The 20,394-nt window shown below is 36.0% G+C and overlaps 2 protein-coding genes across 3 annotated transcripts in view; one reads left to right on the top strand and one right to left on the bottom strand.

Annotated features, from left to right (window-relative positions):
• ankrd13c (ankyrin repeat domain 13C) overlaps positions 1 to 10,467 on the bottom strand; it is a 24,878-nt gene extending 14,411 nt beyond the window's left edge. Inside the window, exons 1-3 of the mRNA XM_084395138.1 lie at positions 10,000 to 10,467; positions 8,248 to 8,289; positions 4,327 to 4,431 (exon numbers count right to left, since the gene is read on the bottom strand). Coding sequence (XP_084251264.1) covers positions 4,327 to 4,431; positions 8,248 to 8,289; positions 10,000 to 10,285 — 433 coding nt within the window. The 5' untranslated portion in view covers positions 10,286 to 10,467. The remainder of the gene's footprint in view (positions 1 to 4,326; positions 4,432 to 8,247; positions 8,290 to 9,999) is intronic.
• A 1,731-nt stretch (positions 10,468 to 12,198) lies between these two features.
• On the top strand, positions 12,199 to 20,291 carry plaat1 (phospholipase A and acyltransferase 1). Of its 2 annotated transcripts, XM_084395166.1 has the most exons (5): positions 12,255 to 12,347; positions 12,789 to 12,844; positions 15,189 to 15,327; positions 16,520 to 16,788; positions 19,989 to 20,158. In XM_084395166.1, exons 2-5 carry the CDS (start codon positions 12,812 to 12,814, stop codon positions 20,088 to 20,090), a joined length of 543 nt encoding a protein of 180 aa, XP_084251292.1. In that variant the 5' UTR covers positions 12,255 to 12,347; positions 12,789 to 12,811; the 3' UTR covers positions 20,091 to 20,158. The 2 variants fall into 2 exon arrangements, with proteins under 2 accessions (XP_084251293.1, XP_084251292.1); XM_084395167.1 differs by lacking the exon at positions 12,789 to 12,844 and having other exon boundaries at positions 12,199 to 12,347; positions 19,989 to 20,291.
• The last annotated feature ends 103 nt before the right edge of the window (positions 20,292 to 20,394 follow it).

Below are 20,394 nucleotides of genomic sequence, written 5' to 3'. Positions count from 1 at the left end.
CGTTGTCATGTGTAGATATGAAACAGCTTCACTAACAGTGTTTTAAACACACAGAATTATTATTTCTGTCTTACAATCATTCAGATTATCACAGAAGTTCTGGATAAAGGTTTATAGCTCAGATATACACACTGATGTCTACGCTAGAGATCAAAATAGAGCGAATCACTTTTTGAAGCTTGAAGCTTCAGATAAAGATTGCATCAGTTACATCGTTACACCAGTAGGTGGCGACAAGTGACTGTTATTCATATATTTGTATTCAAATATTCATCCAGTAATGAAACAAGTGAAGTCTTTATGAGTGAGTCATTGAATCATTCACTCAAGAGATTCGTTCAAAAACACTGATTCATCCAGTAATGAAACAAGTGAAGTCTTTATGAGTGAGTCATTGAATCATTCACTCAAGAGATTTGTTCAAAAACACTGATTCATCCAGTAATGAAACAAGTGAAGTCTTTATGAGTGAGTCATTGAATCATTCACTCAAGAGATTTGTTCAAAAACACTGATTCATCCAGTAATGAAACAAGTGACGTCTTTATGAGTGAGTCATTGAATCATTCACTCAAGAGATTCGTTCAAAAACACTGATTCATCCAGTAATGAAACAAGTGACGTCTTTATGAGTGAGTCATTGAATCATTCACTCAAGAGATTCGTTCAAAAACACTGATTCATCCAGTAATGAAACAAGTGACGTCTTTATGAGTGAGTCATTGAATCATTCACTCAAGAGATTCGTTCAAAAACACTGATTCATCCAGTAATGAAACAAGTGAAGTCTTTATGAGTGAGTCACTGAATCATTCACTCAAGAGACTCGTTCAAAAACACTGATTCATCCAGTAATGAAACAAGTGAAGTCTTTAGAAGTGAGTCACTGAATCATTCACTCAATCTGATTTTTAAAAATAATTGATTCAAAATAATTAAACATTTTAAATAGACAGCAGCAATTAACATTTCATCAGAACCTCTATTTTGATTAGTCGTCTGTTCAGAATGCAACTCTAGCTTCTGTTATTTCATATATATTTCATTATTTGATGGCGGTTGAAAATTATCATTATTAGAGCCCGACCGATATATCGGCGGACCGATATTATCGGCCGATATTAGGCATTTTCCTAACTATCGGTATCGGCATTTATAACGGCCGATAAATTAATATAAAAAAAAAAATGCAGCGTGCAGTGATTTATGTAAGGATGGCGCTGCCAATAAAGCACCTAAAAGCTGTTACAAAGAACTGGCAAAAGTGGCAAAAAAATAACAGCGCGTCAGGTGTAGACACAGTGTTAAAGCTCATTCTGCTACGTTACAACATCAAGCAATATTCCAATAATTTATGTAATTATAACACTTTATATAGGGCCATTTTGCATTAAAAGTAGCCAGATGGAGATGCGACAAGTTCAGAATTAATACACTTTTAGTAAACTACAGAACAGCGCGAGCGGGAAGTGGCACCTCACGCGGGCAGAGAAGGCGTCCGAGAACGGACACTGTTAGTGATATAAAACGCACACACACAGGTCTGTTAAATTAAGCAATACTTTTAAGGTAGTCTAATATTTTTCTGACTAACAAAATTACTGACACAGTAAAGGGTAGATTTAAATAAAGAAAAACGAAATTTAAATAAAGAAAAACGAAATATAAATAAAGAAATTAAACGAAATTTAAATAAAGAAATTAAACGAAATTTAAATAGAAATTAAACGAAATTTAAATAAAGAAAAATGGAATTCAAACAAAGAAAAACCAAATTTAAATAAAGAAAAACGAAAATTAAAGGTGCATTGCGCGAGAGTCTGAGTTTTCGCAGAACTACGCCCCCTCTGGCGGCAAGCGAAACTGCAACCAGAGGTGTGCACGCTCACGGACCACACGCACACGCACGCTTGCACGAGCTCGAGCTGGTCATAACCCAAGGAGCATCAGCCGCACAAATCTTTTGTTTACAATCATAATGTCTTCAGAGGTAATAAAGTTTTAAATCTGCAAGTAATTTAAAATATGTGAAAGGAAAGGCAATTGAGTAAATAACACACTTATGTGTGAGGGAAAAAATGGGGGTAGTAGAAAACTTCGTTTTTTATTCCCATCTATCTCCATGTTGAACTGTGTTATGTGTTTACTGTATCCACTTATGACTATTATTATGGAAACACGTTCATGAACAATATAAGTTATAACTTTGTAAAAGCTCAAAATTGTAATCATGATACCATACCATACACAGTCGGTCAACAAAGTACACCCAAATGTCTCAAGGTAATAAACAATCAAGTGGCACTATGACGTTACCATAAAAGCCAAACAGGCTAATCCGCCGAAGATTTGCGGGGGTTTAGCCTGTTTTATTGATCAGCTAAGTAGCATATTCCAATAGCAATACATCGTAATTAAGCAGTAATTTGCTCAAAATTTGTGTCTAAGTATCTAACTTATATATCAGCATTTTATATCACAATCATTCTGAACCTGATCACTGACAATGGTAAGTTAGTAAAACCTATTCCGATTGTACATTTATCTAGCTTACGCTAAAGCATTACACATTTTATGGATCGTCATTTGTCATTATTGGCCGTATCAGACATTAGAGAATGGGATATATCTTACCTTTTTATCAAGAAAAAAGCCAACTGAGGATCCCGTTTGAGCCCTAGAGCAGACCGGAGATCTCTCCATTTGTTGAAAGCCTTCCCTATGTTTACTCTCGTCTTACCCCGACGCCTGTCTGACTCCAATTTGGACCTTTTGGTTGCACTAGACAAAAGTTCTCTTTTTTTTTTTTATCTGACGTGGAGTTTGCGTTGGTGTTTGAAATGAACTACAAGCCGGTCTCTTAGAATCCATTTTCTACGGAGAATGGCGGCGTCGGCGCATACACAAACCTGCCAGACATATGAGCGTGCCGTGAACGCGCATGACGTCACGCCCAGTCTCAGATTCCGACCCGAATCCCTCTTATTTATTTTACTGTACAGGATTATAGAGGCAATCGCAGTGATCAGAGAAGGGCTCAGTCAGCCCATCAGGCAATTGTTTAAGCATGTATGGGTTAGAAAACGGGTATTTTTAACATGAAAAGCTGCGCAATGCACCTTTAAATAAAGAAACGAAATTAAGTTAAATTAAAAAACGAGATTAATTTAGATTGATAATAACGGGTAAAAAGGCTAATACATTTTGTTTCTATTATTCTATTTTCCACAATGTCAAAGCAACACAGCTTAATCCAAAACACAAGCTCAGACATGCACTTCCTCCACACAAACTCCGCTGTTCTGCGCTCTTGCCAGAGAAGACTCCCGTTGCTGGAACACTTGCGCGTCGGTTCTGTTTCTAGCATGCATGCGTTTTCCGCGTGGCTCGAGCCGCGCCTGAGAGACGCGTGTCTCACGCAGGCAGTGTGCAAACTCCAACCTGTTAACATGGGAGCCGAAATAAAAACGGCCATGCCACGCAGTCAGTGTGTCGCCGGCCTTATTCAAGCGCGAATGAGAACCGTTTCGCGGGGGATCCCAGATGGGGGACAACAACAAATATTCGAATGTCAAATTTTCAAATCGAATACCAACCCACCGAATGAATATTCGAAGTACATTTTGCTTACTACTTATTTAAAATAGTATTAAACTACTGTACACATGTAATTATAAACGTTTTCATTATGATATTATTAATTTTACTTGACTAAAAAGATCTGAGCTCTTCCTCCACTGGTAGATATTAGAGAAATTAAGATTAAAAATAGAAGAGTATTTATAATATAATATAATATAAAATGCAATGCAAACTAGTTTGGTTACAGCTCAAATTCTCATTCTATCATTCACCCTGCCTCCATTACATATCTTTGTCACACAAGTGTTTAATCACCACATTTGAGTTATCATTGCAAAACATTTATATACTGTATTTATTCTGTTTATACTGTGTATTCTATATAGGCCTACAGTACCCATCAAAAGTTTGTACACACCAATTGGAAAGTGTGTCCAAACTTACTGTACTATAATACACATAAATAATATTGCTACTGTATTATAATATACACATAAATAATATCGGCCGATATATCGGTATCTGGCTTTTTTTTATCGGTATCGGCATCGGCGCCCAAAAATCCATATCGGTCGGGCTCTAATCATTATCATCTAAAACTAAATCATAAAAAAAAAGTTTTATGTTCCATTACCTGAAACAAAAATAACTAACTTAAATAAAATAAAATATAAAAACCTTGCCAGGGCAACATTTCTCATTATTATTTTGTTTAAGTTGAAGTACTAAAATGCGGTGGCGTACTCATCTGGCGGTCCCCGTAGCTGATGGCCTCGGCGAGCGGACTCCATCCCTGAGCGTTCTTCACCTTCACTGGTGCATTGTGGGCCAGCAGGAGATGAGCACATTCTGGAGGAGAGAGAGAGAGAGAGACTTCCTTTCACTTCTGCTCAGACACTGAACACTGGATCTCACTATGAATCATTCATCGTAAAGCCTTAAATGAATCTTTGAATGATTTATAGAGATGGAAATCAACTTATCTTTCTTTTTATTACTGTATTTCTTTATCTGATAGTATTTGCTTTGACATTATAATTGCCTTTGATTGTGTTCACTCTCTCTCTCTCACACACACACTCAGACACACACACACACACACACACACACACACTCTCTCACTCTCAGACAAACACACACTCTCAGACAAACACAAACAAACACACATACACTCACTCACTCACTCACACTCTCAGACACACACCCACACACTCACTCCTCTCTCTCTCTCTCTCTCTCACACACAGACACACACACTCATACAAACACTCACACACACCCTCTCAGACAGACAGACACACACACACACACACACACACACACACACACACACACACACACACACACACACACACACACACACTCACAGTCACTCCTCTCTCTCACACACACACACACACACTCAAACACACAACACACTCACTCCTCTCTCTCTCACACACACACACAAACACAAACACTCACACACACTTACCAACTCTCACACACACACAAACACTCACACACACACACAAACACTCACACACACACAAACACTCACACTTACCAACTCTCACTCACACACACACACACACACACACACACTGTTCAAGAGATTCCAACTTCTGTCTGTCAAATATAGTTTATGCATCTTTCTCTACAATAACTAACACTTTCTCTGATGTGTTATGATGAGTTATGATGTGTTCCAGCGTGAGCAGTGTTCCAGCGTGAGCAGTGTGAGCAGTGTGAGCAGTGTGAGCAGTGTCTAGGCGAGTGAAACACAGAGACTGTCCGCCGCTGAAATGAAAGCAGCACAGAGAGGGAAGCGTTCCACTGAAAGATCCCGATATAATCATGAAAGGAGGTTCAGAAGCTTAATTTAACATCGCTCTTCTTCTGTGGAGCCTCAGAGGAACTGATCCGAGATCTCTGGAGAAGCTCAGACACTACACCTACCCATCACACACACACACACACACACACACACACACACACACACACACACACACACACACACACACACACACACTCTGATCCGCAGATCTCTGGAGAAGCTCAGATACTCCAACATCAGCTCACTGTATAATGCTGACGCATGTCATAGCCGTGTGTGTATCGTCACACGTCATCATCGGTCCTTTGGGTTTTCATGAATACGGAAAACTCACATACTGTGCATATTTACACACACACACACACACACACACACACACACACACAAACAAACTAACAGCTGTTTGTTTTGCTATCTTTGTGGGGACTCTCCATAGACGTAATGGTGTTTATACTGTACAAACTGTATATTCTGTCCTCTTACACTAACCCTACCCATCACACACACACACACACACACACACACACTAACCCTACCCATCACACACACACACACACACACACACACACACACACACACACACACACACACAAACAAACTAACAGCTGTTTGTTTTGCTATCTTTGTGGGGACTCTCCATAGACGTAATGGTGTTTATACTGTACAAACTGTATATTCTGTCCTCTTACACTAACCCTACCCATCACACACACACACACACACACACACTGCTCTGGCTCGCTGTAGCCGCTGAGAGAAACACACTGACGGGCAGCAGGTTTGTATCAGTGCCAAAGTGTTTTGTGACCTTCTACAACTGAGCGCACATGAAGCGCGCCCCACACACACACACACACACACACACACACACACACACACACACACACACACACTGCCCTGTTAGTGCTGAACAATGTCCTTCTCTCTGCTAGAAATGCTGCTTCGCACATTCGGCTCAACACACTTCTGCTCACGCAGAACGAGTTCGGCTTTATTTAGAAATTCAAGCATAAAGTGTTTGAGTCGATGAAGAGAATCGTAATGTGAAGATCAGATCAGTGATCTACTCTACACACTGACTCAAATAATCGCATAACTAACTAATATTTTTGATTAAAAAAAATTTAAAAAATTAAATTGATTAATTCATTAATATGATTTAAATAAATGGATAAATAAATGAATTTGACTAAAATAAATTACAAATACATTATCATTAATTAAATAAATTTGTAGAAACACATACAATGACATAACGTAATAGATACGAAATAAATAAAATATAATTTAAAACAAATTGATTAAAATAAAAAAAGATTTGTTTTGTTCCTGTTTTTGAGCATTAGGTGTGTGTTATAGACAAGAGATGTTCTAAAAACAGCACTGAGATCAAATAAATCAATACAAACTGATTTAAATAGATCATTTGATTTTAAAAAAATAAACAAAATTTTATTTAAATAAATAGACAAAAAACATTTGATTAAAATAAATAATACAGTAATAAATTGACTAAAATAAATACAATTTGATGTAAATATACAAAACTAAATTTGATTAAAATAAATAAAATTCAAATAAATAAAATCTAAAAGATTCTAAAAGATCGAAATAAAATTGTATTTGTATTTTTTTTTTTTATAAATACGATTTGATGTAAATATACAAAAACATGATTTAAATGAATAAATTTGATTAAAATAAAGAAGTCAAATAAATAAAATCGAAAATATTCAAAAAAATTGAAAACCCCAGAGCCAAATGCATAAATAAATAAATGTAAACGTAGGTCCACTAATACTGTTGTGTTAATGTTTTTTTGTGTGTGTGTGTGTGTGTGTGTGTGTGTGTGTGTGTGTGATAAATGCATAATTATCAATTATCAGTTTTCTTATGTATTTTCATTTGTTTCTGCTAAGGGATTATTTACAGATTTATATTTGATTTTTATAATTATCATCATTATTGCTTTCATTTAAATACTTGTTGCAAATATTTTGGGTTGTATAATAAGCACTATTGGTTTGAATGAATTAAATATATTATCATAGTTAAAGATGGATGGGTGTGATTGATTGGATGGCCGTGCAACGCTACTGTAGTCCAGACACACACACCGCGACTCAGGACGGGTCGAGACACACACACACACACACACACACACACACTGTGTCTTGTTCTCAGCACACGAGAGAGTGACCCGAACAGAACAAACCCGGACCGTGTTCAGACGGAACATCTACATCAGCGAGCGCCGCCTTCCTTTACAGTGACACCGGTGAGAATAACCCACTTGAATTATTAATAAGCTTGTAGTATATTAATGAAATTAGAGTGTACAGTCGTCAACTCAGGGGAGCCGTGCATTAATATTTCACACCGCCTGCGTTCACAAGCTCAGGCGAAACACACACACACTCACACTCACACTCACAGCATTCTTTAAAGAGAACATCAACTTCATGAAGTCCAGTAAAATACAGACAAATTCAGCAGGATATTTCAGGGCATATGATGCATTATGATTCTTAAACCTACTCACAAATAAAAATTATAGTAGTTAAAAACAACAACAGCAACATATGGATGCATAAATTCGATGTGAAAGTGTGTTCAACAATCACAATTAAACTAAATAGTCCTAAAACATGCTTCATTTTCTTTATGTAAAAATATATTGATTGACTGTTTGATGTTTTAATGGGAGACACCCATTGAGACCTGTCTGATTTCATACATTACTGCGGTTGTTGTGTCATATTTAACATCAAAATACTGCACTGCATGCTGGGAAACACCCAATCAGAGAACAGTATGAGGATCCCTATCAAACACTGAGCCTTACTCACCTTTATGACCCATCATAACCGCCAGATGAAGAGGAGTGTTTCCTGCAAGACAAGACCAAACTGAGTCATTCAGTCATTCACAATCAGGACAAGCCCAACGACCAATCAACCGCTCAGCAGGAAATGACATCAGATCAACCTTCAGGAGCACGTGCTGATGTATATCAGTGTTGTTTTATCATCACCGAGATTGATACGTTTTTATTTATAGTTTGAAATAGATTTTATAATTATACTTTCATTTTAGTTTCATAATTTTGTCAAGTGATTAATTTAGTTTTTTAAATGTCTATATAGTTATTAATTTTATTTATTTTAGTACTTCAAAAATAACGTAATTGAAAATGGGAAATGTTGCCTAGGCAACTATATTTTAAGTAATTTAACATTTATTTAATGTCAATAAAATTATGGTTCTCGATCACCATGCTTTTGACGCATTATAGTTCTAGATCATCATTATGGCTATGAATAATAACAGTTCTAGATCATTATAGTTCTGATTTCTTATTGTTCTTGCTCACCATGTTTTTGATGCATTATAGCTCTAGATCATCATGATCATTCATTATGGCTATGAATAATAACAGTTTTACATCATTATGGTTCTGGATTATTATGATTTTCGATCACCATGTTTTTGAGTCCCTGAGGTTCTAGATCAGCATGATTCTGGATTATTATGATTTTCGATCACCATGTTTTTGAGTCCCTGAGGTTCTAGATCAGCATGATTCTGGATTATTATGATTTTCGATCACCATGTTTTTGAGTCCCTGAGGTTCTAGATCAGCATGATTCTGAATTATTATGATTTTCGATCACCATGTTTTTGAGTCCCTGATGTTCTAGATCAGCATAATTCTGGATTATTATGACTCTCGGTCACCATGTTTTTGAGTCCCTGAGGTTCTAGATCAGCATGATTCTCGATCACCATGTTTTTGAGTCCCTGAGGTTCTAGATCAGCAAGATTCTGGATTATTATGATTCTCTAACACCATGTTTTTGAGTCCCATAGGTTCTAGATCAGCATGATTCTCGATCACCATGTTTTTGAGTCCCTGAGGTTCTAAATCAGCATGATTCTGGATTATTATGATTCTCGATCACCATGTTTTTGAGTCCCTGAGGTTCTAGATCAGCATGACTCTCGGTCACCATGTTTTTGAGTCCCTGAGGTTCTAGATCAGCATGACTCTCGGTCACCATGTTTTTGAGTCCCTGAGGTTCTAGATCAGCATGATTCTCGATCACCATGTTTTTGAGTCCCTGAGGTTCTAGATCAGCATGACTCTCGGTCACCATGTTTTTGAGTCCCTGAGGTTCTAGATCAGCATGATTCTCGATCACCATGTTTTTGAGTCCCTGGGGTTCTAGATTATCATGATTCTGGATTATTATGATTCTCGATCACCATGTTTTTGAGTCCCTGAGGTTCTAGATCAGCATGATTCTGGATTATTATGATTCTCGATCACCATGTTTTTGAGTCCCTGAGGTTCTAGATCAGCATGATTCTGGATTATTATGATTCTCGATCACCATGTTTTTGAGTCCCTGAGGTTCTAGATCAGCATGATTCTCGATCACCATGTTTTTGAGTCCCTGAGGTTCTAGATTATCATGATTCTGGTTATTATGATTCTCGATCACCATGTTTTTGAGTCCCTGAGGTTCTAGATCAGCATGATTCTGGATAATTATGACCGAATAGTTTGTTTATTGTCGTGTGTGTAGGTCACGTCTCACCGTGCACGTCTTTCTGCGCGATGTTCTGAGTTCGGATGAGCGATGACAGCCTCCTCACGTCTCCCCTGAACACACACTCATGCACGGGGTACGCGCTGTCAGTGTCCCCGTGGTTCTGGTTCTGCTGAGAACTGGATCGGGTGATCTTGTGGTTGCTGCCGCTGAAGATCTTGCTGCCTCGGTTGGCTTTTATCGGCCCGGTGGCCGCCGGTTCCTCGTCCGGCTCCAGCAGATCCAAACCCGCCTTGCGCTCTTTGCGCACCGAGCGGATCTTCTCTCCCGTCATATTTACACAGATGAGCGGTGGAAAACAGCAGCCCGCACAACATGAACACTGTCCGGTGACTCAACGGAGACGGACGGGAATGAAACACGCACCGGGGCGACGCATCTAACAGTAAACAAACGACACACACTCACACACCCTACGAGGAAGAGCCATCTGCCATCTTCCGCTCACACTATCGCGAGATTTACAACGGGGGGTATTGAACGAAGGGGAAGAGTCTCGCGAGAATGAGGGGACTCACCCTCATGCATCGAAACAATCCTCTACTCTCGCGAGAATGGAATGCAGGTTGACTAGAGACTGGCTGGTGTCGCGAGATCGAATAATTCTGTAAAACACATCTTCATTTGTTAGACATACACAAACTGATTGGGATTTTTGGATATACAAGCTAAACAGAAGCGAAGATTTTGGTTGTCATTTTACAAATTAAACGTTTAGAGGAGGAGAGAAGACATGCGCAGTGTCACTGCTGACACCTGCTGGAGAGTGAAGGCACTTCTGGTCAAATCTGACTGATTTAAAGTCCCCATGAAATCAAAATGGAAGTTTTTTGGCTTTTAGTATGAATATATTATATTCATACTAAAATATATTTTATATATTTATATATTAAATTATATATATATATAGTTATATATTTATTTTATTTTATATATATATTTCTATAAATATTTAGTCTCCTATATTTTAAACATATATTTTAAAACGATATGGAGGAGATTAGGAGGAGAAACGGTTAGAGATTAGGAGGAAACTGTGGAGCTGTGATATAAACGAAACGCTATTGGCTGTTTTCAAAAAGGGGAGGAGCTGTTCAATATGTCCCGCCCTGTCTTCCTGTTTCAGTGGAAATTCAGTGGGCCTTTAAAAACAAACCGAATTCTTATTAGTTCAGAAATTCACATTAATAATAATAATACATTTTATTTATAACACGCCTTTCTCATGTCCAAAGAGCTACAACACAAAGTAAACAGATTATAAAAATACAAACATGCAAATGGCATAAATACAGTAATACAGCTAATAGGTTTAAATTAGCATGTTTTGCTAGCATGTTTTAACAAGTTGCTAACATGATTTAGCATGTTAGAATGTTTTAGCACGTTGTTAGCATGAATTGGCAGGTTTTAACACATTGTAAACATGACTTAACATGTCTTAACACATTGATAGCATGAATCCCACCCGTAGTCAATAATTGTATCCCTTAAAACTCATCTTTGATCACCAAAATTACATATTTAAAAAAAAAATCCTTGAAAAAAATGTCTTTATGCCTTAAAACATCTTGAATGTAACTCGACACCCATGTCTTATTTAGAATACGCAGTTCTATGAATATGCAAATGAGCCCCGCCTCCACTCACTCACAGCAGCTTGACTTTTTTTCTCTCGATACTAAATTTTTCTTTTGCAATTCTTTATTTTTTTTTTGCAAAACAATTTTTTTCTCTCAATACTTTCTTTTTCTTTCTTTTGGTTTGCAAAACAACTTTTTTTTCTCTCAATACTTTCTTTTTCTTTTGCAATTCTTTATTTTTTTTGCAAAACAACTTTTTTCTCTCAATACTTTCTTTTTCTTTTGTAATTCTTTATTTTGGTTTGCAAAACAACTTTTTTTCTCTCAATTTTTTTTTGTTGTTGTTGCAATTCTTTATTTTTTTTTTGCAAAACAACTTTTTTTCTCTCAATAATTTCTTTTTCTTTTGCAATTCTTTATTTTGGTTTGCAAAACAACTTTTTTCTCTCTCAATACTTTCTTTTTCTTTTGTAATTCTTTATTTTGGTTGGCAAAACAACAGTTTTTTGCTCAATACTTTATTTTTTTGCAAACATCTGTGGCCTTATTTTGACTCCACAGGTGCTGCGCCACACAATGCCAGAGTGACCCGTGAGTGACCGCAGCAGAAGCTCAGTGAGTTCAGATCGTTCAGCAGCAGCAGTAACAGCTCTGGAATCTCCTCTCGTTACACACTTGTTTCTCTGGGATCACACGGATATATCCGATGGAGTGTTGAAATCATTCTGATCTGATGATGAAATCTGCTAATAAGTAAGTATAACAGCCGGTTCTGACTTTATTAACTCAGTTCTTGAGTAATATGCTGGACAATAAAACCGTTCCTGAGTATATTTGAGATTAAAATGAAATCTATTATATATTCATTAGTTTTAAGGAATAGTCCAATAATATGATTAGGATGCAAATGTTAATTATATTTCTGTCCAGCTGATAAACACTGAAATGTTTCATGCCTCTTTTCCACTTGTTTCTCTATTATTTGCATGCCATTGTGAGTGTTGTAAGAGCTTGTGTTTACGTGTGTTTGTGTAACGGTGACCCTTTTCATTGTCTTGTGTTACTCCAGCATTCTCTGGCTGTTTTCACATCACAGCTCACTTTACACGCTCAGAAACGTTAAACATGTTCAGAAATGTTATATTAGTATTGATTTCAGTGTTGTCTGATGATCCCTTTTTATTTTTCCCTCAGAAAGTGCAGAATTATGCTTTGGGATGATGGATAATCCACATAGAAGAACTGTTAATGTGAGCAAACAAGAAAAAAAATGACTAGGAATTTACAGGATTAAAGAGTATTATTTTACAATAAATTACTGTAGTCGGAAATTTACAGTGAAATTAATGAATGCTGGGTCATTGTCTTACAAATTACTGTTAATCAACAGCAAAATGAAGCTGACATCAGTAATACTGCTCTTGTTTTACTGTGAATTCACATGATGAGAAATGCCATTGTAAGGAATTATCTTGTTTCCCACTGTAATTGTTTTGAAGTCAAATAAGCAAATTGGCTGATTTTTAAGTTAGTCAAAGACAACAGAAGTCGTACTGTGGAATTACTGTGAAAGTAATGCAATTATTAATCTGGAATATACTGTAATTTCACACAAAAAATTTGAACAGTGTACTTTAAAATGCGTTGAGCAGCGTTGTGGAAAAATAATGGTCAAGTATATAGTACTATACAGTACTATACTAACCAAGTAAGTGTCTAAAATGATGATTCAGGATTCGACAGACAAGCTAAAAATACAACAGAATTATATTAGTGATTCTGAAAATATTAGAGTCAACGTTTGACCTAAATGGATAGGCCTAGTTCACCCAAAAATGAACATCCTGTCAGTAATTACTCACCCTCATGTCGTTCCACACCTGTAAGACTTTCGTTCATCTTCAGAACACTAATGAAGTAGGAATCTGAGAGCTTTCTGTCCCTCCATTGACAGTCTACGCAACTACCACTTTCAAAAAAGATAGTAAAGACACCATTAATGGATCCATGGAAAGTAACCCACTCCAGTGGTTTAACCTCAATTTTATGAAGCGACGCTCTTGGCAAAAAACAAACAAGCATAATTTACCACTTACAAAATATTAATCTCCAACGCGATATCGACGCACGCGTGTTGTGTTGACGCGAGAGTGGACATTGTTACGTTTTCCCACAGACCATTCACACCAAGGACGATGACGATAAAGATATAGTTCTTCTAAAAAATTTTATATATATGTAAGGGATAATGTAGAGCGAGGCGGTTGTTATAGTGAATACAACCCCGACAGGCGGATCAGGACCCCGACGCTTCAGCCTGTCGGGGGTGTATTCACTATAACAACCGCCTCGCTCTACATTATCCCGCTTATTACATGGCTACCTACCAAATAAATCAATAATTTGACACAAAATATTGATTTAAAAAGGAGTTTATCGATTTAAAAACGATTGTATTGCTTCCGCTAAAGAAAATAGTCCGTTCCGTCTCTACGGTTAGAATCCTGCGTCCATAGCAACGCTCTGTTTTTCATGGCAACGGTGTGTTATACTTAGCAGCGTCTGTTATCAAGAAATAACACACCGCAGAATGCAATACAATCGTTTTTAAATCAATAAACTCCTTTTTAAATCAATAATTTGTGTCAAATTATTGATTTATTTGGTAGGTAGCCATGTAATAAGCTTACATAGCAGAGTCCACATCAAGACTATAACGATACCGCACAGAGAAACAATATCAATGGAATCACTTTCAGACGTTTTTACAGCTGATTAACGATAAAAACACTGACAGCCAATCAGAATCCATCCTGCTTTAAAGCGCTCGAGCATTTAAAGCGACAGACGACAAAACTGCAGCGCTTATGATAAACAGAGCGATATTGTGCGCTGATGTGTGGATGATAATACATTTATAAATCGTGAGAGGGCCTTTAATGGTGAAAGATCACAATTATCTGAGTTTTTCTTTTAATCTGCGGATTAAAGAAGCTTCTTGGAAAAAAATTAAAGCCAACAATCTACTAAATGGAAAACGTCAATAATCAAATGTAGGTCTGTTATTGTTAAAGAGTCTGGAAAATGAAGCGTACATTATTAATCTTGTGATTATATTTGTTAAGTTTCATATTCATCGGTGTAAATTTAGTAATCAGAAACCTCTTTTTTCTGTGGTATTGAAAGAATTAGAACATTATATGGTTTCCATTAAGGACAGTACAAACAAAAAAGCTGTTAAAACCATTCATTTGTTGAATACATTTAAGATTTTGTGAAATGTCAAAGCCTTTTTACTGTTTGTTTGGTCTATTATTTAGTTTTGTTTTCTTTTTTGTATTTTTTATTTTTGTATCCTTAACCCTGGCATTTTTATATATTTTTATTTATTTATTTTAATTATTTGTTCTTGTTATGTAATTGTTGTTCAAGCAATAATAAAAAATAAAAAAAATGTATCACATAAAAAAAAAAGGTCTGTTATTGTTAAAGAAACAGTACGCATAAAATACAAACGTCTGAAAGTAAAGTCCTATGTCATTATTATACTATCTTCTGACTGTGAGTTTTCTAATATGTCTCTGTTTGCTTCAGATGGCCTCCAGTGAACCTGATAATTATCAGTCGAACGAGGAACCCCAGCCTGGTGACCTCATCGAGATCTTCAGACCAGCCTATCAGCACTGGGCTCTTTACCTGGGAGACGGTTACATCATCAACCTCACTCCTGTCGGTCAGTGGCTCAAAGATGACCTCAAAATAATATTTAGGCCTAAATTTAAGATTTATAGATCTGAATGGCATATAAAATCTCCATTAATTTGGATTAAACAGATTTAGTAACACTTTACAGCAAGGTTACATTAGTTAACTTCATTACCTAACATGAACAGTTACTAATACATAATTAAAATCAAAAGTTGTATCAGTATCTATTATTTAACAACCATGAACTAACAATGAGCAGTCATATTTGTTTATGAACTGTCATTAACAGATTAATAAATACTGTAACTAACATATTTCTCGTTGTTAGTTAATGTTAGTTAATAATGCATTAGCCAATGTTAACTAATGAGACCTTATTGTTAAGTGTTACCAACAGTTTAATAAACTTAATATGACGCATATCTGTCAGTCGTATACATGAATGAAATGGGTCATTATAATGGCATAGTTTATTATTAACTATATTTGCATCTATTTGATTTTTTCCAAGTCCCCCTGTAGTCAATAATTTGATCCTTTAAAACTCATCTTTGATCACCATAATAAAAAATTTTATCTTGAAAAAATGTCTTAAAATATCTTGAATGTAACTCGACACCCTTGCCTCATTTAGCATGCGCGGTTCTATGAATATGCAAATGAGCCCCGCCTCCACTCGCTCAGCTCAGAGATCCACTGGTTAACGATCACACGTTGATCTGATTGGTTACAAGGTAGTTTGTGACGTCAGAAACACCAGCGATTTCAAAGCGTGTTTTTGAGACTGTCTTTGGTTCACTGCAGTTTTAAGGAGGAAATACTCAGCAATGGTGTCGACTTATGAACTTACACATGCTTTGTCTTAAAGCAGATTAAAAACACCACATAGACACATAAACAACATTAAGAGCTGGAGTTTTATCACAGAATAATCATATTTTCAAAATGCATTCATTGAAATTGATTAGAATCAGCATAAATCAGTTACAAAATATGAAAACATGGCTAGCTATGAGTAACAAGCAATATTCAGTATTCAAATTGGATTTATTGATCATAAATAAATAAACCTTAAAACAGTTTATTAGTACTATTACAAAAACGGTTTCATTTATGTATGATTGACAAATTTGCATCACGTTAAGTTTATTCCTTTATGTTAAAACTGTGTCCAAATGCATGAAATTTTGTCTTTAAACGTGTGTTCCTCCCGTCAGACGAGGGTCAAGCCGCTGCCATGTCGAGTGTGAAGTCAGTGTTCAGTCGTAAGGCCGTGGTCCGCATGCAGCTGTTAAAGGAGGTTGTGGGAGCAGATTCATACAGGATCAACAATAAATATGATGACAATCACACGCCGCTGCCCGTCTCTGAGATCATCCAGCGAGCTCAGCTCCTCATTGGACAGGAGGTGTCATATGACCTGCTGGGCAGCAACTGTGAACACTTCGTCACTCTCCTTCGCTACGGCGAGGGCGTGTCTGAACAGGTCAGACTAACCACAAGCACCACATTATTACCATGTTCCAGGAATTTGGTATTTATGGAAGCTTGTTTCCGCCACAAAATTAAACATTTTGAAAGATAATTGCAACTTTTTATCTCACAATTGCCTGTTATAAAGTCAGAATTGCGTGATATAAACATGCAATTCTGAGGAAAATGTCAGAATTTCGAGTTTATTTCTCGCAATTGTGCATTTATACCTTACAATTCTGACTTTACACAATTGCGACTTTATATCACACAATCCTGACTTTATATCTCGCAATTCTGACTTTACACAATTCTGACTTTATACCTCACAATTCTGACTTTACACAATTGACTTTATATCACGCAATTCTGACTTTATAACACACAATTGCGACTTTATATCACACAATTCTGACTTTATAACACGCAATTGCGACTTTATATCACACAATTCTGACTTTATAACACGCAATTGCGACTTTATATCTCAATTCTGACTTTATAACACACAATTGCGACTTTATATCTCAATTCTGACTTTATAACTCGCAATTGCGACTTTATATCACACAATTCTGACTTTATAACACACAATTGCGACTTTATATCACACAATTCTGACTTTATAACACGCAATTGCGACTTTATATCTCAATTCTGACTTTATAACACACAATTGCGACTTTATATCGCACAATTCTGACTTTATAACACGCAATTGCGACTTTATATCATACAATTCTGACTTTATAACACGCAATTGCGACTTTATATCTCAATTCTGACTTTATAACACACAATTGCGACTTTATATCACACAATTCTGACTTTATAACACGCAATTGCGACTTTATATCACACAATTCTGACTTTATAACACACAATTGCGACTTTATATCACACAATTCTGACTTTATAACACGCAATTGCGACTTTATATCACACAATTCTGACTTTATAACTCGCAATTGCGACTTTATATCACACAATTCTGACTTTATAACACACAATTGCGACTTTATATCACACAATTCTGACTTTATAACACGCAATTGCGACTTTATATCTCAATTCTGATTTTGTAACTCGCAATTGCGACTTTATATCTCAATTCTGACTTTATAACAGAAAATTGCGACTTTATATCTCAATTCTGACTTTATAACACACAATTGCGACTTTATATCTCAATTCTGATTTTGTAACTCGCAATTGCGACTTTATATCTCAATTCTGACTTTATAACACACAATTGCGACTTTATATCTCAATTCTGATTTTGTAACTGGCAATTGCGACTTTATATCTCAATTCTGATTTTATAACACACAATTGCGACTTTATATCTCAATTCTGATTTTGTAACTCGCAATTGCGACTTTATATCTCAATTCTGACTTTATAACACACAATTGCGACTTTATATCTCAATTCTGATTTTGTAACTCGCAATTGCGACTTTATATCTCAATTCTGACTTTATAACACACAATTGCGACTTTATATCTCAATTCTGATTTTGTAACTCACAATTGCGACTTTATATCTCAATTCTGACTTTATAACACACAATTGCGACTTTATATCTCAATTCTGATTTTGTAACTGGCAATTGCGACTTTATATCTCAATTCTGACTTTATAACACACAATTGCGACTTTATATCTCAATTCTGACTTTATAACACACAATTGCGACTTTATATCTCAATTCTGATTTTGTAACTCACAATTGCGACTTTATATCTCAATTCTGACTTTATAACACACAATTGCGACTTTATATCTCAATTCTGACTTTATAACACACAATTGCGACTTTATATCTCAATTCTGATTTTGTAACTCACAATTGCGACTTTATATCTCAATTCTGACTTTATAACACACAATTGCGACTTTATATCTCAATTCTGATTTTGTAACTCACAATTGCGACTTTATATCTCAATTCTGATTTTGTAACTCACAATTGCGACTTTATATCTCAATTCTGACTTTATAACACACAATTGCGACTTTATATCTCAATTCTGATTTTGTAACACACAATTGCGACTTTATATCTCAATTCTGATTTTGTAACTCACAATTGCGACTTTATATCTCAATTCTGACTTTATAACACACAATTGCGACTTTATATCTCAATTCTGATTTTATAACACGCAATTGCGACTTTATATCTCAATTCTGATTTTGCAACACGCAATTGCGACTTTATATCTCAATTCTGATTTTGTAACTCACAATTGTGACTTTATATCTCAATTCTGATTTTGTAACTCACAATTGTGACTTTATATCTCAATTCTGACTTTATAACACGCAATTGCGACTTTATATCTCAATTCTGATTTTGTAACACACAATTGTGACTTTATATCTCAATTCTGATTTTGTAACTCACAATTGTGACTTTATATCTCAATTCTGACTTTATAACACGCAATTGCGACTTTATATCTCAATTCTGATTTTGTAACACGCAATTGCGACTTTATATCTCAATTCTGATTTTGTAACTCACAATTGTGACTTTATATCTCAATTCTGACTTTATAACACACAATTGTGACTTTATATCTCAATTCTGACTTTATAACACGCAATTGCGACTTTATATCTCAATTCTGATTTTGTAACTCACAATTGCGACTTTATATCTCAATTCTGATTTTGTAACTCACAATTGTGACTTTATATCTCAATTCTGACTTTATAACACGCAATTGCGACTTTATATCTCAATTCTGATTTTATAACACGCAATTGTGACTTTATATCTCAATTCTGATTTTATAACACACAATTTGAAATTGGAATAAAAAAGTTGGAATTGTGAGATAAAAAGTCAGAATTGAGATATAAAGTCGCAATTACCTTTTTTTATTTGTCATTGTGTGGCGGAAACAAGCTTCCATAGGTATTCAGTCAGCATCATGCAAAAATGTGCACTTTGATATGGCATTTTGGCACATTTTCCCTACCTAGGATGCATTTTGAAGCATCATGGGTGCTCCAACCAAAAATGCTGCTGATTTCGGGAAATGCCTGATGCCAAAAATGCTGTCAAGTACCATGTAAATACATGATAGATGAATATGGTAATTAGTCGAGACGCACATCACTGTATTAATAAAACAATAATTTGTTGTTCTGATTGGGAACGAGGCTGTTTATGTGATATTGTGTGATTGTCTATGTTGACAGGCGTCACGGGCGATCGGCGCCATCAGTCTGGTGACGGCAGCGGCCAGTGCTTTCTCAGTGCTGGGAATCATCAACACGCGCTCCAGAAACAGACCGTTCTAGATCTGATGAAGCCCAGACCACAGAGGACGATATATGGAGTGATCTGAATTATGATTGAAAGGCATCTGACGAAAGCTTTTTAGTTTGAAAACAAGATGTGGTTGAAAATAGGTTGTGTGTGACAATGAACTTTTGATGTGAAAGTATTAAAAACTGCTTTATTTCATGCTTGAATGTTCAAAAATACATTATTCTCCTCATATTCTCCATTGTTGCGGCTCCTCTCTTCCCAGTCTGTCAGTAACGCTCTGTTTACTTCCTGTCTCTATGAAGCCCCTCCTTCTGAAAAGCACACTGTGCTCTG

This window comes from Rutilus rutilus, assembly GCF_951802725.1.
Source record: "Rutilus rutilus genome assembly, chromosome: 22".
NCBI lineage: Eukaryota > Metazoa > Chordata > Actinopteri > Cypriniformes > Leuciscidae > Rutilus > Rutilus rutilus.
Note: the sequence above shows the minus strand (reverse complement) of the source record. Positions and strands in the feature narration are given on the sequence as shown.

Bases quoted from the DNA above. Each gene is read 5' to 3' on its own strand.
- plaat1 (XM_084395166.1), top strand. From the start codon at position 12,812: ATGATGGATAATCCACATAGAAGAACTGTTAAT. The intron at 12,845-15,188 runs GTGAGCAAACAA...TGTTTGCTTCAG, and splicing joins CACATAGAAGAACTGTTAAT to ATGGCCTCCAGTGAACCTGA. The intron at 16,789-19,988 runs GTCAGACTAACC...CTATGTTGACAG, and splicing joins GCGAGGGCGTGTCTGAACAG to GCGTCACGGGCGATCGGCGC.